This window comes from Schistocerca gregaria, chromosome 1 (assembly GCF_023897955.1).
Source record: "Schistocerca gregaria isolate iqSchGreg1 chromosome 1, iqSchGreg1.2, whole genome shotgun sequence".
Taxonomy (NCBI): Eukaryota; Metazoa; Arthropoda; class Insecta; order Orthoptera; family Acrididae; genus Schistocerca; species Schistocerca gregaria.
The window spans coordinates 788805969-788830517 of NC_064920.1; the positions used below are offsets into that span (position 1 = coordinate 788805969).

Genomic DNA, 24549 nt, shown 5'->3' on the forward strand with positions numbered 1-24549 from the left:
CATGTGCTGCACTACTCTACTGTAGACCCTGATGAAAATGCAGGAACTGTGTCTAATAATATGCAGATATTCAAAAACCTGACTACCGAAGCACTCAGGTGAAACTAAACAATTTGTCTCTGATTAGGAATTTGTAATATGTCACAAAATTGGTTTACTTTCCGGTGCAAAAGAAAATGCATGAACAGTGGCTATTAGATATTAAATTTACTTGCAGAAACTCAAGAAACTAAACTATTAAAGCACAAGGGTGATATAATAAAATTCGCTCCTGATTAGGAACTCGTAAATGTCACAAAAGTGGCCACATCCCTGTTGCTGCGTCTGTCTCAGTTGGCTAGTACTGGCTAAGCAAATTTTACAGAGGTCAGGGAAACACAATGAGCACAAAAATGCTGAGTGTCAGGAAAAATAGGTGACTTCTTTTAGAAAAGTTAGGGAATATTTTATAGTTGGTTGTCCATGTGCTTTAAACTGCGATATGGTAAGAACTGTCAATAATATAGCAATACCACATTGAGCTATGTATTATACCCTATTCTCATAATAAAACACAGTTTCCTAAGGTGATAAATGTTAGGTTTGTAATGATTTTTTACCACTGATAGGTTATGAAACTGTCATAAAGAAAACTGTTTTCAATGAACAATGGTTAGTAAGGGGGGGGGGGGGGGGGGGAATTACCATGTACAAGCTTGCTGTACGACATATTGAAAAAACCTTTCATTTCATGCAGTGTGGGATGTCAAGAAAATGTTGCCAATACAATTTAAGTAGAAACCCAATCACCCAGAAAATTCCAATCAAACCTATGAAAGCTTGCTGTATGACATATTGAAAAAACCTTTCAATTTATGCAGTGTGGGATGTCAAGAAAATGTTGCCAATACAATTAAAGTAGAAACCCAATCACTCAGAAAATTCCAATCAAACCTATGACTATGTCCATGCCAAAAGCTGCTTGACAGTCAATTGAATCATTTTTAAATAGTAAGATCTCGGTGAACTCCTGTCAAATGGGCTTTCAAAATTGAAAATAGTAGGTTCTTAATGAACTCCTGCCCAGATGCTGGAGAGACATTCGAACAGATATTTCCAGGTAGTCAAGTTGTTTCCAGTTTCAAACTGGGTACAACACAATGCAAATTCAAATATAGGATGAACTGTGGAACCATGGTCTTGCTTCCCATTTTTCTTATGAACTTAAAAATAAGCAGCATCAGTGTGATGATTTTGTCCTATGTCTTGATGAGTCATTAGCTAAAATTGTAGAGAAAGTTCAGATGGATATATTTGTGATTTTTTTTAATGTCAATTTCAGAGTTCGTACGGAGTATTTAAACAGTGTGTTTCTCCTCAGAGCTACTGCACAAGATTTTCTTAATGGTTTTGTTGCTAGAATCTGACCACTACATCCAAAAAATGTTCTTCAAATTTCATGGCTGGACCTAGTGCGAATTTAAAATTTTGAGACAGAAAAGAAAATTATGGAATAGAATTCTGATTGAAATAACTCATTAACATTGTATTTTGTGGGCTGCATGTTGGCAGTGGAGCAGTGCAGTCTGCTCTACAAATTGGGCTGTGGATGATTTTTTTTGCTAAAAGCATATTTTCACTGATTCTCCTGCCCACTGTGTGGAGTATACTGAACTAACTGGGAAACAGTGTTTCCTTTAAAACATGTTAGTACTCAGTGGGTGGAACTGTGTTCTGTGTTGATAGAGTTTTGTCAATTCTGAATGATATTCAGACAATGAAAATGATTAATTATTGATAATATATTGTAAATGGATGGGTAAAAAGTCTTCTCACCAAGCGTTGGCAGGGGAACACACACACATTAGGATGTAACTTTCACAAGTTTTAAGAGCCAGCGGCTCCTCCTTCTGGCAGCAGAGTTGAAGGGAAAGGAAGAGGGGTGAAGAAAAAGGATTGGAGCGGTTTACGGAAAGGGATGCAGTTTAGAAAAGTCACCCAGAACCCTGGGTCTGGGGAGACTTACTGGATGGGGTGGGAAGGAAAGACTGATTCATCCAACAGAATATTTCTGACATTGTATACTTTGCACAAGTAAAAATTGGGTCACAGAACACTACTTCTAAACTATTTTCATTGAATGGATGCACAATCGTAACTAAGTCCTTAGACATTATTTGCATGAATATTAATCAAACAAATGAGGAACACTCTTTACAAGGTTGCCAACTGCCACTTAACAAAAATTTCAGTTATCTGAGTTAGGTGTGTTTAATTATTGAATGACCATTGTATCAGCATAAACAAGACATTTTCATTAAATCTAAACTGGCGTTTTTCAAAACTATGTCTTTAGAATTTGAACTATTTATAAGAAAGTTTCAAACTTGTGTCCCTCATGTTCCCTGTTTTCAGATTTTCAAATTGTTGTACATTACATTGGAGACGTTTATTAAGAATGGCAAAATACCAACTACAAAGTCTCCACTCTTCTCCTTGAACCTAAAAACTGAGGCCAACTTGTGTGACTTAAAAAATATAGATACCAGCATTGATTTCCAAAGCAAGTAGTTTATTAAAGTAATCAAACGAATAATTCTCAGATTCACAATTTCACATTGGAGTGTCAGAGCTTACTAATCATAGTAATTGAAAAGTTACTAGAAAAATGCCCAACCAAGTACAAAACTTAAATATTTCTCGCCATTAGAGCCTAATATAATAACTAAACTAAAATTTAGTTTCTGAACCTGGCAATAATGAAGATTCTGTTTCTGTTTAACATTCAGGTTAATAAACAGTATCTTACTGTAAGACTTGAAAATTGGTGTGATACTTAAAATGTAATCAGAATAATGTGGCATGCTAGTTAATTTTTTGCTCAGATATATTGCTCACCTATTGGATAAAGATATTTAAATGATGCTTCAGATCATTTATGTTTTGGTCTTACAGGAGTCAAAAAATTACTTGTCCACACAGACTCAAATTTCTTGATTAGTTGTATTACACAATGGATAAAAAAATGGAAGAAAAATGATTGGCGTGTTCAAGGAGGAGAACCTGTTAAAAACAAAGATGACCTTATTGTTTTGGATAACAAACTGCAAGGCATTGATGTGAAATGGGTGAGCCTGAAGAACCAATGCATAAAATGCTTTTTATTGATGTATTCATGATCTCATTCATAAATTAACTAAGTTTTTTTCTTCTTTATTTGCAGAACCATGTACGAGGACATTGTGGTCTTCATGGAAATGAGATGGCAGATCGTCTAGCTCGAGAAGGTGCAAAACGATATGTACAATTTGCATATGATGAAGATTTTGATGATCTCTCACAACTGTAAATGATAATGTAAGTTTTTTTCCAGAGAATTATGAAAGCATATGTCCTATTTGGAAAATATAGAATTTTTTTTGTCGCAGTCGAATGTGAAATATTTCTGAAATGAAATGTATCTGTCTCTGAAATGTGTCTGCCTTAGTTGTATGTAGTATATGTGTGTAGAGTTTCTTAGTCCTTAACCATTGAAACACTTTCATTTTGCTGCTATTTGGATAATGCTCCGAGGGAATCACTTAAACAGCATAATAAAGTTGAGTATAGAGCTATTATTGACATGTACCTATATATTAATTCCTATTGAGTCTTATGTAAGAAGCAGTAGAAATAAATATTTCATTTTGATTAGTTCTTCAGATAAGCAGAGTTTGTGAGACGTATTTTATGATTTTTAAATAACAGCATTTTTGCTTTAAGTTCGTCATATTTTCACACATTTTATTCCCTGTGCTTATATCCTTGTGGAAGTTCGTCTTGAGAATTAGCCTTTGTTGCCACACTAAGTTAGAGTTGTTCCTGGGAATGGAAAAGTAATGTTGATGTGTTCTTGCATAAAGCATTACTGTTAAAACATCGTATTGGTCACCCAAAGCCAAGACAGTTTATCTTGCTTTGAACTTTTCAGGATAAATTGTCCTGTACTTAACGAATAATCGTCATTTTTGTGTTCTTACACATTCTGACTAGCAGAGGTCCTTTCAGCCAGCCAGGCTTGGAAATATAAATTGAAAGATGTTAAACGTGGCCAAATTGTCGCAGTGAACAAATAAGATTGCCATTGTTTTATGGTTGACAACATCTGTAATTAATATAATCAATCCCTGTGTAGTTTGATAGTAACTATTATAAGATTTGAAACCATCTCTCTGTAAAAGTGAGTCATTTCACCTTTTTTTATGATAGGATATTTTGGTGCAGTGTGAGGTGTAACCTGCAACTTGTCCAGAGGTACATGTTCCACCTATTCCTCGATGTTAGAAAAAGGATGATGGTGTAAAAGTCTAAACAGCTTAGTAGTAAGAGTGAAATCCACTGTTTGAGGATGTTATAATTTGTTGGTACAATCCATGGAATGGGATGCGTACACAAGAAATCATCAGAAGGCGACCCTGGTTCAGAAGACGTGCAGCTAAAACTTGTGCAAGGTACCAAGAGGCTGCAGAATCTTAATTCCATTATCAGCATTAATATTATATGTTGTGAGGAGAAGCAACACATTTATCAGCCTAGAGACATGATGAGAACAAGTAGAGGTGGTTTAAGTTATTTTGCAGCAAATACAGAGAAAATTCCAGTAAAATAACATTGAAATACAGGGTGTTAAAAGGGATGAACAGAAGACAACAAGTACCCTGACAACTAAGTAAATAATGGTCAGCAATGAAATCAGAAGTGAAGTAAGAAGTTTTATACGTTTCTGGGGAACTTTCACTGAATGAATTAACCCATCACGAAGCGGAAGATGAGCTGGATAAACAATACCAGTGGCAGTGGTAAGCAGCTGTCGGTTTCAGTGCTATGAGTCATCACATCAGTCATCAGCTACAGTAGTGCAAAAAAACTCAGTGTCAGTTGCAGCCCACATCCCACCGGACAATGGCACAATGGCATCTTTTTCGCTTGACTGACCAGCTTCTCATCAGCAATTCATTGCTATGAGAGCTACCCTCTAGTAGTGCAGCCATGAAACATAAAATTTTGTTAGTGTGTGAGGTTCTTTTTTAATTTTTTTTGGTTGGTTGGTGGTTCAGTGGTTGAAGCTAGTGTATTTCAATTTGTAGGCCCATGTTCAGTAGGAGCATGGATACAATGCCAGAGTAGTTTAAGTTAGCACTTGGAAATTTAATTGTACTGATTTAAATAAGCAGGTCAGCTCTGTTGACACGAATTTAAATGCTGTTCAAACCAATGTAAATAATAAGGTAGAAACATAATTGCATACCACTGAAACTGATTTAAGTGGCAGAATTAACACTCTGTGAAGAATTGAAGAATCAAGTTGATGGCCTGTCAAGTAATTTTGATGCTACCAAACAAGAACTATCAAATCACAAGAAGGTGAGTTTGTCAGTACAGAGGCCACACAAACTAAATACCTAAGGGTTTACATAAAGCACTGAAGAGTATTGTGACTTAATTAGATTTTAGTTAAATGAACAATTTAAAGAAGTATACAAACAAGTAAAACAGATAGCATTGATATCTGATGAGGAATTTGAACGGATGAAAAACCAAATTTCAGAAGTGTGAGGTTGGGTAGAGGCATTAGAACGGGGTAAAGACGTTATAAATTTAAACAATAACACGTTTTGACCAGTTCGGAGGAATGCCCCCAACGTTTTCTTGAACAAAAAGTAATTGAAAAACTAGAATCTGCTAGTGCTGCACTAAATTCTTCTGTCAAGATGGAAAAAAGATACACTCAGTTCAGAAAATTGTGGGAAGAATTCAAAAAGACAAAATGAAATCAGTAAAAGATCTGTTACAGAGAACAATAGCCTGACTACTGCAGTAGTAAAAGATATGAAGTTGGGGAAGGTATGAATTTCTCCAAACATTTTCCAAAAGTCAAACCTGAGGATGAAGTTCATCCTGTTTATGCAAGAATTGGGAAGATTCTAAAAGGAAAGTTTTTAAGCTACATTTTCTAGTGAGGAATACAGCTGAATGGGGGACTGCTCATTCATAAGATTTTAAATGATTGGAAAAGTTTGAAGAAAAGCTTAGTAAGAAATGCTGGTCATATAGTACACAAGTAAAACTGGTATTAGAACTATTGGATCCAAGACATTATAATTTGTTTGAAAGGTGGTTATAAAAATTATATTGAGTAGCATATTACAAGATAGAAATATTTAAGTAACCCAATAGAAGGGATACTGTTAGTTGAAATATTGGTCCAAAAATTACCTGGTTTTGTGGGGAAAAAAATTCTCTATAATAAAAAAATAAATATTGAAGACACAGTAAAAGGCTTGTTGATATATAATAAATAGTACAAGGGAAGGTCGGAAAGTAACACATGATAATTTTATTACCAAAAGGTTTAATCGGTAACAAAACAAAAAAGATGACAAATGAACTTATATCCTTTACCTATTTTGCTACATAGTTACTAATGTTGTCGGCACATTTCTCCCGTCATGGTACCAGTTTCAATATGCCCTGTTCGTAGAAATTCATTTACTTGGAGTATAGCCATCTGTGGACTGCTGATTTCACTTTCACATCTGTCACAAAGTGATAGCCAGCCAGGAATTTCTTCTGAGTCCAAACAGATGAAAGACTGGTGGTGCAAGGTCCGGAGTTTGTGGTGGATGCTGGAGCACCTCCTACCCAAATTTGGTGATTTTCTCACAAACAGGAGCAGCACCATGGGGGGCAAGCATTGTCATGAAGAAGTTTGTGGTGTTTGTCATGAAGGACACAACACAACTTAACCAACATTTTAATGAAGACTGCAGCATCCACAGCAGTCCCATATTCTGCTAAGTCCACCAGTAACACACCGTGCATAGTCCAGAACATTGTCACAAGCAATTTTCTAACAGATAGAGTCACTTTGATTTCTTTTTCTCATGTTGGGGAACCAGTATGTTTCCATTCCATAGAGGCCTGCTTGGTGTCAGGCCTGTAGTGGTATGCCTGCGGCTCATCACCAGTGACAATTCCTTTCAGAAAGTCATACCCTTCTGCAGTGTAACACATTATGTGAGCCAAGCTATTCATCATTTGCTGTCCCCTGTGGTGGTTTGTCACATTCTTAAGCATTTAGTGAGCAATAACTTTACAAAATTTCAATGTATCATTGAACAACATGGTTCACCATACCATAGGAAATGTTGAACTGCTGCAATAAGGTTGCAGTTGCACACTCTGGTTGTTCAAAATTGCTGCCTCAGTGGCTCCGACATTCTGTGAGGTTGCAGCTATTGCTGGTTGTTTGGGGTGTGGTGATTTCTAACGCTTACATGACATTCTTTTAAGAATGAACACCACCTGGATACATTGCTACAGGCCATACAGTCATCCCCATAAATGACATGCAAGTCTCTGTGAATTTCATGTGGTTTAAGTCCTTTGGCCTGCAAATATTGAACTACACGTTGATGCCCTTTAGTAATCGATGACAGTGATATGTGTGTCACACTTGTTTTGTAGTTCAGGCTTCTCTTGTTGCAGGTGCACATGAAAACAAAATACCTTTTATAACACAAACTTCAAACTATATTATTGTGAAATTTCAACAGTCCAGCTGCAATACCAAGGGAGAAGAAATTATTGTGCATTACTTTCTGATCCTCCCTCGTAATTTATATCTTTATGTGATAAATTTTCTACCTTTTCCTTTCCTTTGTCGATAAGTAGTTGGGTTTGCAGATAAATTTTATAGGGGAGGTTGAGTAGGATATTATTTGAGAGATGGCTGATACAATATTACACTGTAGCAATATTTGTGACTATTAGTTTACAAATGCTCAAAGGTGAGGTGATGAATGAATGGTGACATGTAGATGAGTGAAGCTGATATGATGACTTATAGTTGATGACTGACATGAGTAGATACTAACCTACTCTGGCTTACAGTAAGGGTGTGTTTAGGGTCACTTTTAGTGGAGCTGTATGGTGAAGCTGAAACAAGCCATTATGTAATGCATGTAAGGCTTTTCATCCTCTGACATTTCAGTGAAGTACTTTCGGGGTGGTGGATGACATGGGAATCAGCCTTTGGAATCTGTTTTCCTTTTTCCTTTCACATAAACACATTCATTCTCAATCTTTTCCTTTCGTACATTTCCATTAGGAATACCAGCTCTATCTTTCGTCTGTCCGTATGCAATAGTTTCTAGTGATGAAATCCTTCCTTTATCTGACCAATTTAGTGGTAAGTATATCCTGTATTCATGGGAAACACCTGCGAGATGTCTGGTTAGGCACAGGCTAACTCACATAAGACAGACGCACACGCGTCCCCCCCCACCTCCCTCTCCCTCCCCCCCTCTCCCTCCCCCCCTCTCTCTCCACCCCCCCCCCCTCTCCCTCCCTCTCTCTCTTTGGAGCATAATTCACATTATTTTCCAGTGGCTTTAGGGTTGTCGTGTTGATGATGAGTGGGAGAATGAGGGAAGGTGATGGGAACTATGCAGATAAAAACTGTTGGACAAGTATTTATTCATCTGCAAGAATCACTCATTTAAATTGCAGACTATAGAATGAAAGCTATACTTTAAGGTCAGAAAAAAACAATCTATCCTTTTTTATTAAAGACATCTAAGTAAAAGTTTTCCCAAATAATGTATATCATGTTCAGTCAAAGACTGGAATGAAGTTAAATGCAAAAGAAGCTCAAGTTTGAGCATAATGTTCTGTCTGTGGATACAGATTTAAAGTCACTAACTGTATTTTGTCTAATTAGATATTTTACACAACACAGTTTTCTTAGTGGGGGCATGCAAACTGTATCTCATCCAGAGGTACATGGACCACGTATTCCTTAATGTTAGAAAAAAGGTCAGCATGTAAAAGCATAGTTAGCTTAGTAGTAGGTGAGAGCAGCCCACTGTTGGAGGTTGTTGTAATGTATAGGTAAAATCAATGAAATGGGATGCATACAGAATATCTACAAGGTGCAATAGCACCCTAGCAGACCTCCTTGCTGTGTGGACATTTAATTTTGCTGTGCTATCACTACTTGTCCCATTGATCAATCTAATGGTAATCATTGTAATGTGGAACGTGTCAAGTGCATAAGAAGTGAACACATGAATCAAGGTTTTTAAGCTTAAAATTTTTATTTACTCCATTCTACATCTACATGACTACTCTGCAATTCACATTTAAGTGCTTGGCAGAGGGTTCATCGAACCACAATCATACTATCACTCTACAATTCCACTCCCGAACAGCGAGCGGGAAAAACGAACACCTAAACCTTTCTGTTCGAGCTCTGATTTCTCTTATTTTATTTTGATGATCATTCCTACCTATGTAGGTTGGAATCAACAAAATATTTTCGCATTCGGAAGAGAAAGTTGGTGACTGAAATTTCGTAAAAAGGTCTCGCCGCGACGAAAAACGTCTATGCTGTAATGACTTCCATCCCAACTCGTGCATCATATCTGCCACACTCTCTCCCCTATAACGTGATAATACAAAACGAGCTGCCCTTTTTTGCACCCTATCGATGTCCTCCGTCAATCCCACCTGGTAAGGATCCCACACCGCGCAGCAATATACTAACAGAGGACAAACGAGTGTAGTGTAAGCTGTCTCTTTAGTGGACTTGTTGCATCTTCTAAGTGTCCTGCCAATGAAACGCAACCTTTGGCTCGCCTTCCCGACGATATTATCTATGTGGTCCTTCCAACTGAAGTTGTTCGTAATTTTAACACCCAGGTACTTAGTTGAATTGACAGCCTTGAGAATTGTACTATTTATCGAGTAATCGAATTCCAACGGATTTCTTTTGGAACTCATGTGGATCATCTCACACTTTTCGTTATTTAGCGTCAACTGCCACCTGACACACCATACAGCAATCTTTTCTAAATCGCTTTGCAACTGGTACTGGTCTTCGGATGACCTTACTAGACGGTAAATTACAGCATCATCTGCGAACAGCCTAAGAGAACTGCTCAGATTGTCACCCAGGTCATTTATATGGATCAGGAACAGTATAGGTCCCAGGACGCTTCCCTGGGGAACACCTGATATCACTTCAGTTTTACTCGATGATTTGCCGTCTATTACTACGAACTGCGACCTTCCTGACAGGAAATCACGAATCCAGTCGCACAACTGAGACGATACCCCATAGCTCCGCAGCTTGATTAGAAGTCGCTTATGAGGAACGGTGTCAAAAGCTTTCCGGAAATCTAGAAATACGGAATCAACTTGAGATCCCCTGTCGATAGCGGCCATTACTTCGTGCAAATAAAGAGCTAGCTGCGTTGCACAAGAGCGATGTTTTCTGAAGCCATGCTGATTACGTGTCAATAGATCGTTCCCTTCGAGGTGATTCATAATGTTTGAATACAGTATATGCTCCAAAACCCTACTGCAAACCGACGTCAATGATATAGGTCTGTAGTTAAATGGATTACTCCTCCTACCCTTCTTGAACACTGGTGCGACCTGCGCAATTTTCCAATCTGTAGGTACAGATCTATCGGTGAGCGAGCGGTTGTATATGAGTGCTAAGTAGGGAGCTATAGTATCAGTGTAATCTGAAAGGAACCTAATCGGTATACAATCTGGACCTGAAGACTTGCCCGTATCAAGCGATTTGAGTTGCTTCGCAACCCCTAAGGTATCTACTTCTAAGAAACTCATGCTAGCAGATGTTCGTGTTTCAAATTCTGGAATATTCGATTCGTCTTCCCTGGTGAAGGAATTTCGGAAAACTGCGTTCAATAACTCCGCTTTAGCGGCACAGTCGTCGATAACAGTACCATCGGCACTGCGCAGCGAAGGTATTGACTGCGTCTTGCCGCTTGTGTACTTTACATACGACCAGAATTTCTTCGGATTTTCTACCAAATTTCGAGACAATGTTTCGTTGTGGAACCTATTAAAGGCATCTCGCATCGAAGTACGTGCCAAATTTCGCGCGTCTGTAAATTTTAGCCCATCTTCGGGATTTCGCGTTCTTCTGAACTTCGCATGCTTTTTCCGTTGCCTCTGCAACAGCGTTCGGACCTTTTATGTGTACCACGGGGGATCCGTTCCATCTCTTACCAATTTATGAGGTATGAATATCTCAATTGCTGTTGCTACTATAGCTTTGAATTTGAGCCACATCTCGTCTACATTCGCATAGTCAGTTCGGAAGGAATGGAAATTGTCTTTTAGGAAGGCTTCTAGTGGCACTTTATCCTCTTTTTTAAATAAAATTATTTTGCGTTTGTTTCTGATAGATTTGGACGAAATGTAAATGATACAAAATGCATATATTATAACTACAGATTTATTTATTCCTATTCAAGAATTTCTCTGTGGCATAGAAGGAGTTTTCAAGGAGATATGATTTCAGTTTATTTTTTAAACTATTTTTATTTCATCTGGTAATTTATTGTAAAGTTTCACAGCAGTAAATTTTAAACCTTTCTCTATCAAATATAAGTTAAGTAGAGGATAGTGTAAGTCCTTCTTTCTTTCTTCTGGTATTATAATCATGAATGTCACTGTTGTTTTTAAACTGGTCCACACAGTAGATATGAGAATGAAAAATGCACCACATCGTAGAGCATCTCAAAGAAATTATTTATTTATCATCAATACACCTCTACATGTGAATCATTTTTAGCACGAAAAATATTGAGTCTATATTCAATTTCTTGCCAAGTTCTGCTCCACACTGTACATCAGTCAGCTTCCTTTCAGAGTATGCTCATGCAATAGCTCAGTACTTCACAATCATAGACAGCCACTCCGTTCCCAAAGACTGGAAAGTTGCATAGGTCACATTAATATTCAAGAAAGGCAATAAGAGTAATCCACTAAATGACAGGTCCATATCATTAACGTCGATACGCGGCAGATTTTGCAACATATATTGTGTTCAAACATTATGAATTACCTCAAAGTGAACAGTCTGTTCACACACAGTCACCACAGTTTTAGAAAACATATTTCCTGTGAAATACAACCACCTTTTTACTCACACAGAATGTTGAGTGCTATTGAAAAGGGACTTCAAATTGATTCCGTATTTCTAGATTTCCAGAAGGCTTTTGACTTTGTACTTCACAAGCGGCTTGTAATCAAATAGCGTGCTTATGGAATATCATCTCAGTTATGCAATTGGATTCATAATTTCCTGTTAGAGAGGTCATAGTTTGTAGTAGCTGACAGAAAGTCATCAATTAAAAATCAGAAGTGATTTCTGATGTTCCCAAAGATAGTGTTATAGGCCCTCTACTGTTCCTTGTCTTTATAAAGGATTTAGGAGACAATCTGAGCAGCTGTCTAAGGTTGTTTGCAGATGATTCTGTCATTTATCATCTAGTAAAGTCCTCAGAAGATCAGAACAAACTACAAAATAATTTAAAAAAGATGTCTGTATGGTGTGAAAATTTGCAATTGACCCTAAATATTGGAAAGTGTGAGCTCAGCCATATGAGTGCTAAAAGGAACCTTTTAAACTATGGTTACATTACAATCAAATCTAAAGGCCGTAAACTCAACTAAATACCTAGGAATTGGAACTTCAGTTTGAAAGAACGCTCAGAAAGTGTTGTGGGGGAGGTGAATAAAGAATGTTTTCTTTGCAGAACACTTAGAAGAGTCAACAGATCTAGTAAAGAGACCCCCCTGCCTACACTACGCTTGTCCATCCTCTTTTGGAATATTGCTATGCGGTGTGAGATCCTTGCCAGGTAGGATTAACGGAGTACATTGAGAGTGTCCAAAGGAGAGAAGCGCATTTTGGATAATCAAGAAATAGGGGAGAGAGTGTCATGGACATGGTACAGGATTTGGAGTGGACATAATTAAAACAAAGTTGTTTCTCGTTGCAGCGGGATCTTCTCATAAAATATCAATCACAAAATTTCTCCTGCGAATGCGAAAATAATTTGTTGACACCGACCTACATAGGGAGAAATGATCATCATAATAAAGTAAGGGAAGTCAGAGCTTGCATGGAAAGATACATGTGTTGGTTTTTTCTGTGCACTGTTCGAGAGTGGAATAATATTGTGTGATTTGCAGGGTATCGATATAGATGTAGATGTAGAATGTAATGTAAATAGTCTCAGAGATCAAAATGTGAAAGTTCTTCATAAACTGAGACTAGCTATAAAGTTTTGATGAAGGTGGAAATGCTGAAAATCACTAGCAACAGATTTGAAGATGCATTCACGAGACATCATGTGAAGTGCTGGGTCAACCAAACAAAGAAAGAAAACAAAGCCCGTAGTGGAAGATGGAGAATATATGGAAAAAGATAAACGTGAAGAAGAAAATGTAGAAAATTGACTGAGGATGAGAGACCTGGAGTATAGTGAAAAAAAGTATGGAAATCAACAGAAGGTTAAAAATGAAGTTATTAACAGGGAAAATGAGGTATGGGAAAACATAACAGCTACTGGCATTAGAGAATGGGAAAATAATTTCAGTACACTGCTAATAGAAGAGAGAACAGGGTATAAGGACATAGAATTGGATTTTGAGACTGAATTATCTGTTGGAAATATAAATCCAATAACTACAGCAGAAGTTGGAAGATCTGTAGAAGAAATGGAAAATCTCCGGGATTAGGAAACATATCAATAGAATTAGGAGATCAAGGGCCAAATGTGTTATGGGAATGCCTGAGCAAGTTTTTTTTAATGCATGTATGTTGGAGGGAGTAGTAGTGTCCAGTGAATAGAATTTGGCACATCTAAGTCCAGTTTATACAAAAGGTAATAAGAAGATATGTCAAAATTATTGTAGATTTTGTTACAAACACAGTCGCTAGTACTGTATGGTTGAGTCGTAAAAGAGGATAGAGTGGTTGTCACTCGGGGCTGAAGAGCAAAGTGGATTTTTACTTTAAGACAGCTAATGGCAAAGAGATGAAAGTAATCTGAGTAGCCATTTAGTGTTCACAGGGCTTGAGAAGGGGTATGACGCAGAGTGCACAGATTAAAACAAGGATGCTGCTTATCTCCTGCACTGTTTAAAATATACACTCAGAAAGCCTGAGACCTCTGAAGTACGAAATGTGCAAGAATGGGCATTTAGATAACAAAGGACCAATGTTTGTACACCCTGTTTTGCGCAGGTAGTGGTGACCAGTGAAGATGATGATATCTGCTTTGTGTTAAGAAAATTATTAGAATAATATGGGTGTAAGTGGGGATTGGAAGTAGATTTTCAAAATACTGAATATCTAACCATTTGACAACTGTAGAAAATGTAATAGTATGTAACGACGACGACGCTGTACTATTGTACATATAAATAATTTTTTCTTCTGATTTTTCGATACATTTGTGTAATTGTTGTTCTGATTTTATTTTTTTTGTTTCATGCCACTGTGTTAAGAAAACTGTAAACAAGTTTCAATGTGAATATTAATGTTTATGTCAAATGTCAAACGATATTGTGATAGAACTGAAATGTAACAAATTTTGGAACTGTTGTAAGATGTTTAAAATTGTAACTGTGCGTCTGGTCCTTACGTAGGCAATGTGTTAGGATATATGTAGAATGCAAAACCTCGGGTGAATACCCGGTCTGTCAGGGAGCAGTAAAAGGTGGATGGCAGGCGAGCGTGGGAAAATGCGCACGGGCACTGCACAGCACAACGGGCTCAGCAGCAGTAGTAGTTGGAGTTTGGCATTGGTTTGAGCAACACCTTCTGGAACGAGGAGGCTCTCCTCGAAGACATAGCTTCACTGAGCCTCGGGTATGCTGTTCCAACACCCACACAGAATGGCAAAATTCCATAGACACTAAATGGAAAAGTATTGCGACGCTAAGAAGAATTATAGTGCTGATAAATCAAGAGCCATAGCTGTGGTTGTATGTGGCTCTGTGCCTCCTCATCTCGCCGCCCGCCGACTGCCGCATCAATACAAGCAGGTTCAATCTTTTAGTACTGTATTCGTATGGATCAGAGAGTAAACTGTGCAGTAATAACCTAAATTTTACCAGAACTTTCCCATCATTTAATTATCATCGCAACTAACCTAGACAGGGTCCTTTCCAAATGTTGTGCAATCTGAGTGTCCCAAAATGAAAATGAAAATTTGTCTTAATAATAACTATTTGCAGAACTAGCTATGTTAGAATGGTGTTTAAAGCAATATTTTGTTAATGAACCAGTAAATGAATAACGAAGGTCTAACGAAGTTGAAAGATAACTTTAATATTGATATAGTAATGAAGTTTAATTATTTCGAGACAGATATAAAGGTATTTAAATGAGCATTAAATAAGATGAAAAGAGTAGCAACTTATATACTGGAAATCTTGAACGCAGAATAAATTCAGTAGTCATATTTTTAATACAGCGATCATAACAGTTTCAGGGTCCCCCCCCCCCCCCCCCCCCCCCCCCCCCCCCTTTTATTCATTTGAATTCTGAAGTGTTCTAAATTGGTTTGACCAGCAAAAGTTAGAGTCAATATAAAAGTCAAAATTTATCAGTGTTTTATCTTTATCAAAATTGACATTTTGTGTGTGGTACGAAAGTGATATTTCTAGGGTAACCTATGCCCGATTTTAATCAGATTGATAGACAGTATAAAGTTTTGTAGTATACATTATAGTGAAGTTTTATGTATTCATGGTTTTTCCATATCAGTACAGAATGTGAAACTATCAGTTAAATAGATTTTCTGGTTCTAAAATTCTACTATATTATGCAGTGTTACTACTTGTTGTTTTGCATGAATATCTACCAACTTGTACTGGGAAGAAACTCAGTTAATGCTTAATTAGGCTGGCGACCGTATTATCATCAAATTGGTAGCATCTTCAGTGTTGCTTTTGGTCCATCCTGACGTGTAATTTCATTTCGAACTTGCTTGACGGATCATTGTTTTTACAGAGAGGGTGTAAGTCTGATTTGTCACCATTCAGGTACACGTGGTCGATATCTATACAAAAATCCTTTCTCATAAGGTGAACCCTGCTCACCTACCATAATACAGGCTTTAACGAGTACTGTGTCATGCGGAGGTTACAAATAGAGGGCCCGCACATCAGGGCACGTAAAAAATTGAAATATTAGGGTAGCGTGTTATCTGAAGATGGAACAAGTAATTGGGAAATAAAGCAGTGAGTATCCCATGGGAAAACAGCAATCCAGAACCCAAATCCTCTGTTACGATCTTCTAAGATAGTTGGAAAGTAAATATGATGCTCTATAAAAGTATTGTAGAGCCTATAACGACCTGTGGACGTTAGTGCTGGGAGCATACTTGAGGGGGGGGAGACAGATTGAGAGTTTTAGAAATAGACTATCTCAAATGATCATGCAGAGTATCTCAGCAAGAGCATGTAAGAAATACAGTGATTAGGGAAATGATCCAGACCCAAGAAGGTGTCACAGATAGAACAGGAGAACAGCAGTTCACATGGTATGGGCATATCATGTGAATAGTAGATGACTGATGGCCAAAGAAAATGTTGTTGTACCATCCTTTGGAAAGAAGGAAAAGAGGAAGACTCCAAAGATGGCCTTAGATTGGATAAAGAAGGCTATGAGAGAGGAAGAGACAGAGAGAGGGGGAGAGAGAGAGAGAGAGAGAGAGAGAGAGAGAGAGAGAGAGAGAGCGAGGGGGGGGGGGGGGGGGGAATAGAAGATGAGGCAGCAAAAAATTAAGTGTTGCCACACATTGAAGATCTTTCTGTAACATGATGATTTTTTTCTGCTTAATTTTCTGAAGTGCCAGGAAGTTCTACACCAGTGTATAAAACCTTTACCGTTCAAAGGACTGATAAGTTTTACAGCTACAGTGGAAAGTATACTGTCACTTGACTGAGAAAAAAGTACTGTAACCAGGGCTGTAGTTTATTTTCACGTGGGAAAAAGTATATTTTTAACTGGGAAATCCAGGAAAAAAATCTGGGAATTTTTTTTCCCCCTGTCCATGTATACACCTTGCTTGCTTATCAAGTAACTGCCATAATGAGTGATTTGTACAATAAGTAGAAGAAAATGTAAGAAATTGGCATGCTTAACAAATTATGTTTCTCATAAAGAGCCTTTTTAGTGGTTCATTTGAAAAACAACCCTCTGTCCTGGGTCAGTCTCTTTCGACACTATAAATGAACACTAAATCATGTGTTCTTCTGTAAACTATCACTCTGTAAAGTAGAAGCTCCGATAATGCTGTATTCAGTCAGTTGTCCCGATCACAGTGTACCTTGCACATCAGTTGTTGTCATCTGTACTATTGCTTGGGCTTCTGTGACGATGTTGCAAATTTTATGCAACACAATTGCATGATATTTCCTTCCCCAGTCATGGTAACCCTTTCCCTTGCAATATATATTTATGAATTACCATCTGATTTGTTGTGGTTAACTAACACGAGTTCATTAAAGATGACCGTAATGCAGTATTTACGCATGTTATGAATTTAATTAATGATCATGCTAAGTCTCTTTTTCAACAGATTTTGAAGCACAAGTTTAAACAAATATCTTTAAGCAAGTTTCCACTAAAACAGGATGTAATGTACTATAAACAAAAGATTGCAATACTGTATTATAAAGCTGTATGTGGAAGACACATATAAAATGCAAGCAATGATGAATTTAAATATTTGTCTTTAAAGTTGTTCGTATGTTTACTTAAATCCATATAAAATGATAATTCCCATAACCACTCATTGTGTTGAAAATTAGGCAGAGGATGATTCCTTTCATTCAAACAAAATTCTGTTGTTGTTCAGAGCTCAAAAAATCGTGTGTGAGCTTTTCCACAGCAAAGCTGTATGATATGGTAAGTCATTTTCCTAAATTTCTTCAATAAATTCATGAAATTGATGGTGATTAAAAGCACACAATGTTATATAATTAATAGCTGATATGACTGGCTGTAAAACTTCTTATATATCCAAGCATTTTCTGACAAAGACTGTGGAGGAATGAGGTGATGTAAAATTAATGCTTTTGACCACAATCATTTTCTACTGCCTTTGACAAGAGCGCGGCGAGACCTTTATTTTTTCCACACATGCTTTTGCCATCATCATTTGTGATATACCTGAAGTTGTTCCATTGTAGATATTTTTCTGAACAGCATTTCCTACTCCTTAAAAATATACATTTAGCAAGTTTTGTTTACCCATCAGATAAAAATCAACACCAGTGCAGTATCTGAAACATCTATTAACTCAGCTGGAGCCAAAGAGAACCAATCTGAGTGTAGTTTTTTCAGAAAGTTGAGTTAATATATTTTTAACGATATCACTTAGCCTTTGAGCCACAGTGTTTGCTGGCAGTTTTAATTTGCCATCAGTAAGAGGTTCTCCTGTTTTGCTATTACATGAGCCACACCGGAACTAGCATGAGTTTCTGCTTTAAGCATTTAGTTATGTAAAAAACATTTGCTGAGATTTCAAACCATGTTTCAAAGATGCATTTATTTCTAACTGTTGGCACCAGGTAAATTTGGAATAACTCTGAGAATGGTTAGACTTATAATGACATTTCATATTGTATTCTTTGAGAACTGATGTGGTTTCATTTCAAATTATACACAGTGTCTTATTACTTCACTCAATCGTGAAATGTTAATGTTCTTATTGCTCTTTAAAGTTTCTACATTTACTATCTATCTTCCATTTCTCTTCCATATTTACACAGATCCCCACAAAAAGCGATGTAACTGCAAATCAAAATGGTGCCAATTAATAATATTAAGAGCAAGGGTTTGAGTAAACATTTACACTAGATTTATCTGGTGTAAGGCAATTTTAATTAAATTAAATGCTCACTGTTAAACTCACTACATCTTCACTAAGAAACTGTAGTCACACTGGTCCCACTATGTTTTGCTTTTCATATAGCACATGTTTCTGCTACCCCCAAAATGGTGCTGTACTGCTGCACTTCTGTACTCTCTGCAAGACATCACTACTACACATTTAGCAATGTTGGAAGTAGTCATATTGATACATAAAGTGCAGCATATGCATTGGCTATCACTGCAGCAAAAAAATGATCTGGGCACTTCCCTACAGCTGCCAACAGAAATTGCAGAATGCAATATACCCTCGCTCCCCGTGCCATAGGTGCCTCAATAACTGTCTGGTCCTGAAACAAAAATTTGCTCATAGTTCGACACTACAGTATGTTAGAATGATGAATTGTAGTCTGTCCCACTTTCCTTTAGCCCTGCCAGTGGTGACTGCAGGAAACAAAGAGGTCACCGTTATTACAGCCACATGGCAAGCGCTAGGAAGATATCCCGCAGTGCTGACAGCATATGCACTTGTGCTACATTCTGACCACTTGCTGTGATTTAATTATGCACTGAAGTAACAGTGTTTCATGAAAGCACATTACAGTGACCTTTACAAGTGGTTTTTATTTGTAGCAATGTATATGAAATAAAATTAGACCACAGTTCAAGATCAAACAATAAGCATTTCACTTCCTGATGACTCCTGCAGTGCCACTCAGTATCAACTTGAGTGGCAGTAGCAGTAAGCATCACAAAAACTTCTGAATTGTACTGACAAGTTCCACCAGGGTATCAGGCATCAAAGACAGACCTTGGGACTGAGTGGCAGAAACAGTGTGGTCCTTTGACTGAAATGTTTGGAGACACCTGTTTTACAGTTTCATGTGAACCTAGTGATCTAAAACATCCCATAGGTATTCATTTTCTTCAGATCAGCCTATTTACCAGATCAGTCCATTAGTAGTTCTTTGTACCATTAAAACCATGTTCCCATGGATTATTACATGTATTAGTCTGCAGACATCAGAGTATTTTTGTAACCTTATACTGTCATACTGCTACAGAGAAAAGGTACTTCGTAGTGTCAATTATATTCCTCTGCTGTCCAAAACTCCACATTGTAAAAGTAGCATCTCTGAAAGCTAACACAGCATTACTAACAAAATGCTATGGAAGGGGTTTGAAGTCTGAACTCAAACTATTTTAATATGCCTGATAAGTTTTTTAAAATGTGCAAAACTTTGTTTGGTAAGAGATTCCATCTTTGAAAACATTTGAAAGCTAAAATGTAGTCTCAACCACTTACTTTGCAAAAGCACTGTTTCAAAGGCATATGTCTTCATCGTTGGAAACAACAACCTGAATTTTTTTTTTTTTTTTTTTTTTTTTTTTTTTCCCTAATAATTTCCGGGTATGCAGCTGGATCCCGTCGACATTCTGCCACGATATTTCGGCCCGGAGACGTCCGGCCATCATCAGGTGAGTACACAACTACTGAATCTTGCACTTGCGAAATGTACTGGCATCCTACAGCGCATGCGTCACGTGTTGACATGCGCGGTATAGCCGAGTTGTACGTGCTGCCCTCGGTGGTGAAAATAAAGGATCATCTAGTCATAATACATCGAGCGTATGTAATATTAGATGATGAAAACCTCCACGCAGAATTAGAACACTTGCAGAAGGTTTTTAAAGAGAATGGCTACACTTCACACCTATAAGAAAGGCCATGCACAACTGTCATAACAAGAAGCAGCGCACTGAGGACGCTGATGACGACTTTAAATCTACTGTGTTTCTTCCATACGGCGGGAAGGTGTCGTCGAAAATAGGCCGATTACTGAAGAAGAATAAAACCAAGATTATCTTCCGTCCACCAGCAAAGAACTGGGCCCTGGTTGGATCCGTTAAAGACGATTTACAACTGAAGAAAGCAGGCGTCTACAAAATTCCCTGTGAATGTGGCTCTGCATATATTGGCCAGACGACAAGAACTGTCCATGAACGATGTACAGAACATGAAAGATACACCCGTCTGTGGCAACTGTCAAAATCGGCAGTAGCAGAGCACTGTATTTCATTGGGACATTCAATGGAATACTATGGAACAAAAATTTTAGCTCCGGTTTCCGGATATTGGGATTCCGTAATCAAGGAATCAGTGGAAATACGTCTTGCCGATAATCTTATAAATCGTGACGATGGCTTTCAAATGGATAAAAATTGGAATTCTGTTATTAAAATTATACAATCACAGCAGAATAGACAGCGTCATTCGATACTCAATGACTAGATGATCTTTTACTTTCACCACCGAGGGCAGCACGTACAACTCGGCTATGCCGCGTATGTCAACACGTGACGCATGCGCTGTAGGATGCCAGTACATTTCGCATGTGCGAGATTTGGCATAAATACCGCGACTGCACCTGGGCTCTTCCGTAGTTGTGTACTCACCTGATGATGGCCTGACGTCTCTTGGCCGAAATATCATGGCAGAATGTTGACGGGATCCGGCTGCATACCCGGAAATTATTCGAAGAACAAATACGCCGGGAAAATTTCAGAAGTCACATCAAATACCTTTACGGGGAGGAGATGGTTCAGCATATCCACGTACTGGATAAATTACGTGAGAAAAGAGCCAGGTTGCTGAGTTCACTAAATTTTTTACTGAAATGTAGAGACAATAACTTGATTCCAACTTTCGCCAGAGTTGTTCATTTTATTAATAGTATAGCCGCCAACAATATAAAACGCAAGGCGAGTCTGGCTTTAATAAGAGAACGAATCCGTTTTACGCGTCGTGAGTTAGACGCTGTTGCCAGGAATTTATATTATTTACATCTGAAGATTGCAGCAAGATGTTCTTCCCTTAGCTGGGACTGGATTGACGGTGTATCCTGGGCCAAGGCAGACTGGGCTCACAGGAACAGTACGAACAGGCAAAGTGCGAAGTTTAGCCAACTCGTAACATGAAAGCTGCAAGAAGCTATCTCTGGACGATCCGTGGTGAACCTTACGGAGAAATTGTTTCACGATGCGACGATGTCAGTGCTTGCGAAAGGTTTAAACTTCGCCCCTACTCCTACTTCACTGCCTTTAACGGATTTCATCAGTTCCATTGAGGAAGCCATTAGACGTCTCCCTGCGGATACTGCAGACGAAATTCGACGTGAATCTAGCCGAACGTTGTTGAAATGTGCGCCACAACAAAGGAACATCTCGCCAGCTGAAAGAGCTGCTCTCCGCAGCCTCAGAGAAGATACTAGCACAGTCATACTGCTTGCGGATAAGGGTACCGCCACAGTTCTTCTGACAAGGGAAGCCTACAACGAGAAGATATATTGTCAGCTAAATGATTCTACGTACTGCAGAATTGAAAAGGACCCAACAAGCCGAATATCAAGGAAAACTGCTACCCTTTTGAACGACTGTTCTCTACCTGAACAATTTATCAAGAGATTGAGACCACACAATGCAGTACCACCAAGACTCTACGGTCTTCCCAAGATACACAAGGATGGTGCTCCACTATGATTAATAATGAGTAATATTGGTGCTGCCACCTATTCTACAGCAAAATATCTGGCCTCAATACTAAAGCCGTATGTGGGTAAATGTTGCCACCATATACGTAATTCCGAGGATTTTGTCAGTTGCTTGAAGGAAGTTAAGCTTAGCAGCTCGGATTTATTAGTCAGCTTTGATGTGGTCTCACTATTTACCAAAGTGCCTTTAATGGAATCTTTACATCTTATTGGTAACTTATTCAGTGCAGAAATGACGGCCTTGTTTGAACATATACTCTCCTCACCGTACTTTTTATTCAATGCCGAATTCTTTGAACAAACAGACGGCGTCGCCATGGGGAGCCCTTTGTCCCCTGTGGTAGCTAATCTCTTTATGGAGGACTTTGAGGAGAAAGCACTTGAGTCTGCTGTCTTAAAGCCTACGGTCTTCTGGCGGTACGTAGATGATACTTTTGTTGTATGGCCTCATGGCAGACAGGAACTGGAGAAATTCCTTCATCATTTAAACTCTTTACATGCGAACATCAAATTCACGATGGAGATTGTAAAAGATGGCACTTTACCATTTCTAGATGTGCTAGTACGCCATAAAAATGATGGGTCATTAGGACATTCTGTGTACAGGAAACCGACTCACACAGATCTGTATCTCCAGGCATCAAGCTGCCACCACCCAGCACAAACAGCCGGTGTTCTCAGTACCTTAATACATCGAGTGTATGCAATATCGGATGATGAAAACCTCCACGCAGAATTAGAACACTTGCAAAAGGTTTTTAAAGAGAATGGCTACACTTCACGCCAAATAAGAAAGGCCATGCGCAACTGTCATAACAAGAAGCAGCGCACTGAGGATGCTGATGATGACTTTAAATCTACTGTGTTTCGTCCATACGGCGGGAAGGTGTCGTCGAAAATAGGCCGATTACTGAAGAAGAATAAAATCAAGGTTATCTTCCATCCACCAGCAAAGAACCGGGCCCTGGTTGGATCCGTTAAAGACTATTTACAACTGAAGAAAGCAGGTGTCTACAAAATTCCCTGTGAATGTGGCTCTGCATATATTGGCCAGACGACAAGAACTGTCCATGAACGATGTACATAACATGAAAGATACACCCGTCTGCGGCAACTGTCAAAATTGGCAGTAGCAGAGCACTGTTTTTCATTGGGACATTCAATGGAATACAATGGAACAAAAATTTTAGCTCCGGTTTCCGGATTTTAGGATTCCGTAACCAAGGAATCAGTGGAAATACGTCTTGCCGATAATCTTATAAATCGTGACAACGGCTTTCAACTGGATAAAAATTGGAATCCTGTTATTAAAATTATACAATCACAGCGGAATAGACAGCGTCATTCGATACTCAATGACTAGATGATCTTTTACTTTCACCACCGAGGGCAGCACGTACAACTCGGCTATGCCGCGCATGTCAACACGTGACGCATGCGCTGTAGGATGCCAGTACATTTCGTATGCGCGAGATTTGGCATAAATACCGCGACTCCACCTGGGCTCTCCAGTAGTTGTGTACATACCTGATGATGGCCGGACGTCTCTGGGCCAAAATATTGTGGCAGAATGTCGACGGGATCCGGCTGCATGCCCGGAAATTATTAGAAGAACAAATACGCCGGGAAAATTTCAGAAGTCACAACAATCTGCATTGCTTGGACAGCATTGATGAATATGCATCTGTGCAAAATCCCCACAACATTCGGTTGGTACAATCTTGACTACAAGAGCTACATAAATTATATTCTGCTGTTGATAGACAGGGAGAAATGAAAGATTATGGTCACAGTTAACTAATTTAATAATGTGCATGATATAATTGAATATACTAGCAAACATGAAAATAATAAGTGGACTGCAGTTACTGAACTGCCAAAAACAATTTGCCCTTTGCTTTTTAGTTGATAGAACAAGCAAAATTTCAAAGAGTAAAGACACTAGAATAACGGATCTGAATATTATCAAACAATTAGCCAAAGCAAATGGATACCCTTAAAATGTGATGAGTAAATTAATATGTAACAAACTGAACATGAACCAAATAAGAATACTACACACTGTGTTAAGAGAGCTGTGATTTCATATTCTGATTATTTATCACAGAAGGTTGTTAATATTTTTAAGCTGTTTTAAGATTGAAGTTAAATAAGAAGAGAAGTTTCTGTGTTATTATACAAATTAAGACACAACTTAAAATTGGAGGTGGACGTACAGGGTGGTCAAAAACAGTATGAAAACATTATAAGGATGTTGCAACTTAG

General features: G+C 38.2%; 1 protein-coding gene across 1 annotated transcript in view; it reads left to right on the top strand.

Annotated features, from left to right (window-relative positions):
- Positions 1-24549, top strand: part of LOC126269529 (ribonuclease H1-like) — a 126251-nt gene that overhangs the window by 92700 nt on the left and 9002 nt on the right. The window contains exons 5-6 of the mRNA XM_049974000.1: positions 2935-3107; positions 3203-3336. Coding sequence (XP_049829957.1) covers positions 2935-3107; positions 3203-3328 — 299 coding nt within the window. The 3' untranslated portion in view covers positions 3329-3336. The remainder of the gene's footprint in view (positions 1-2934; positions 3108-3202; positions 3337-24549) is intronic.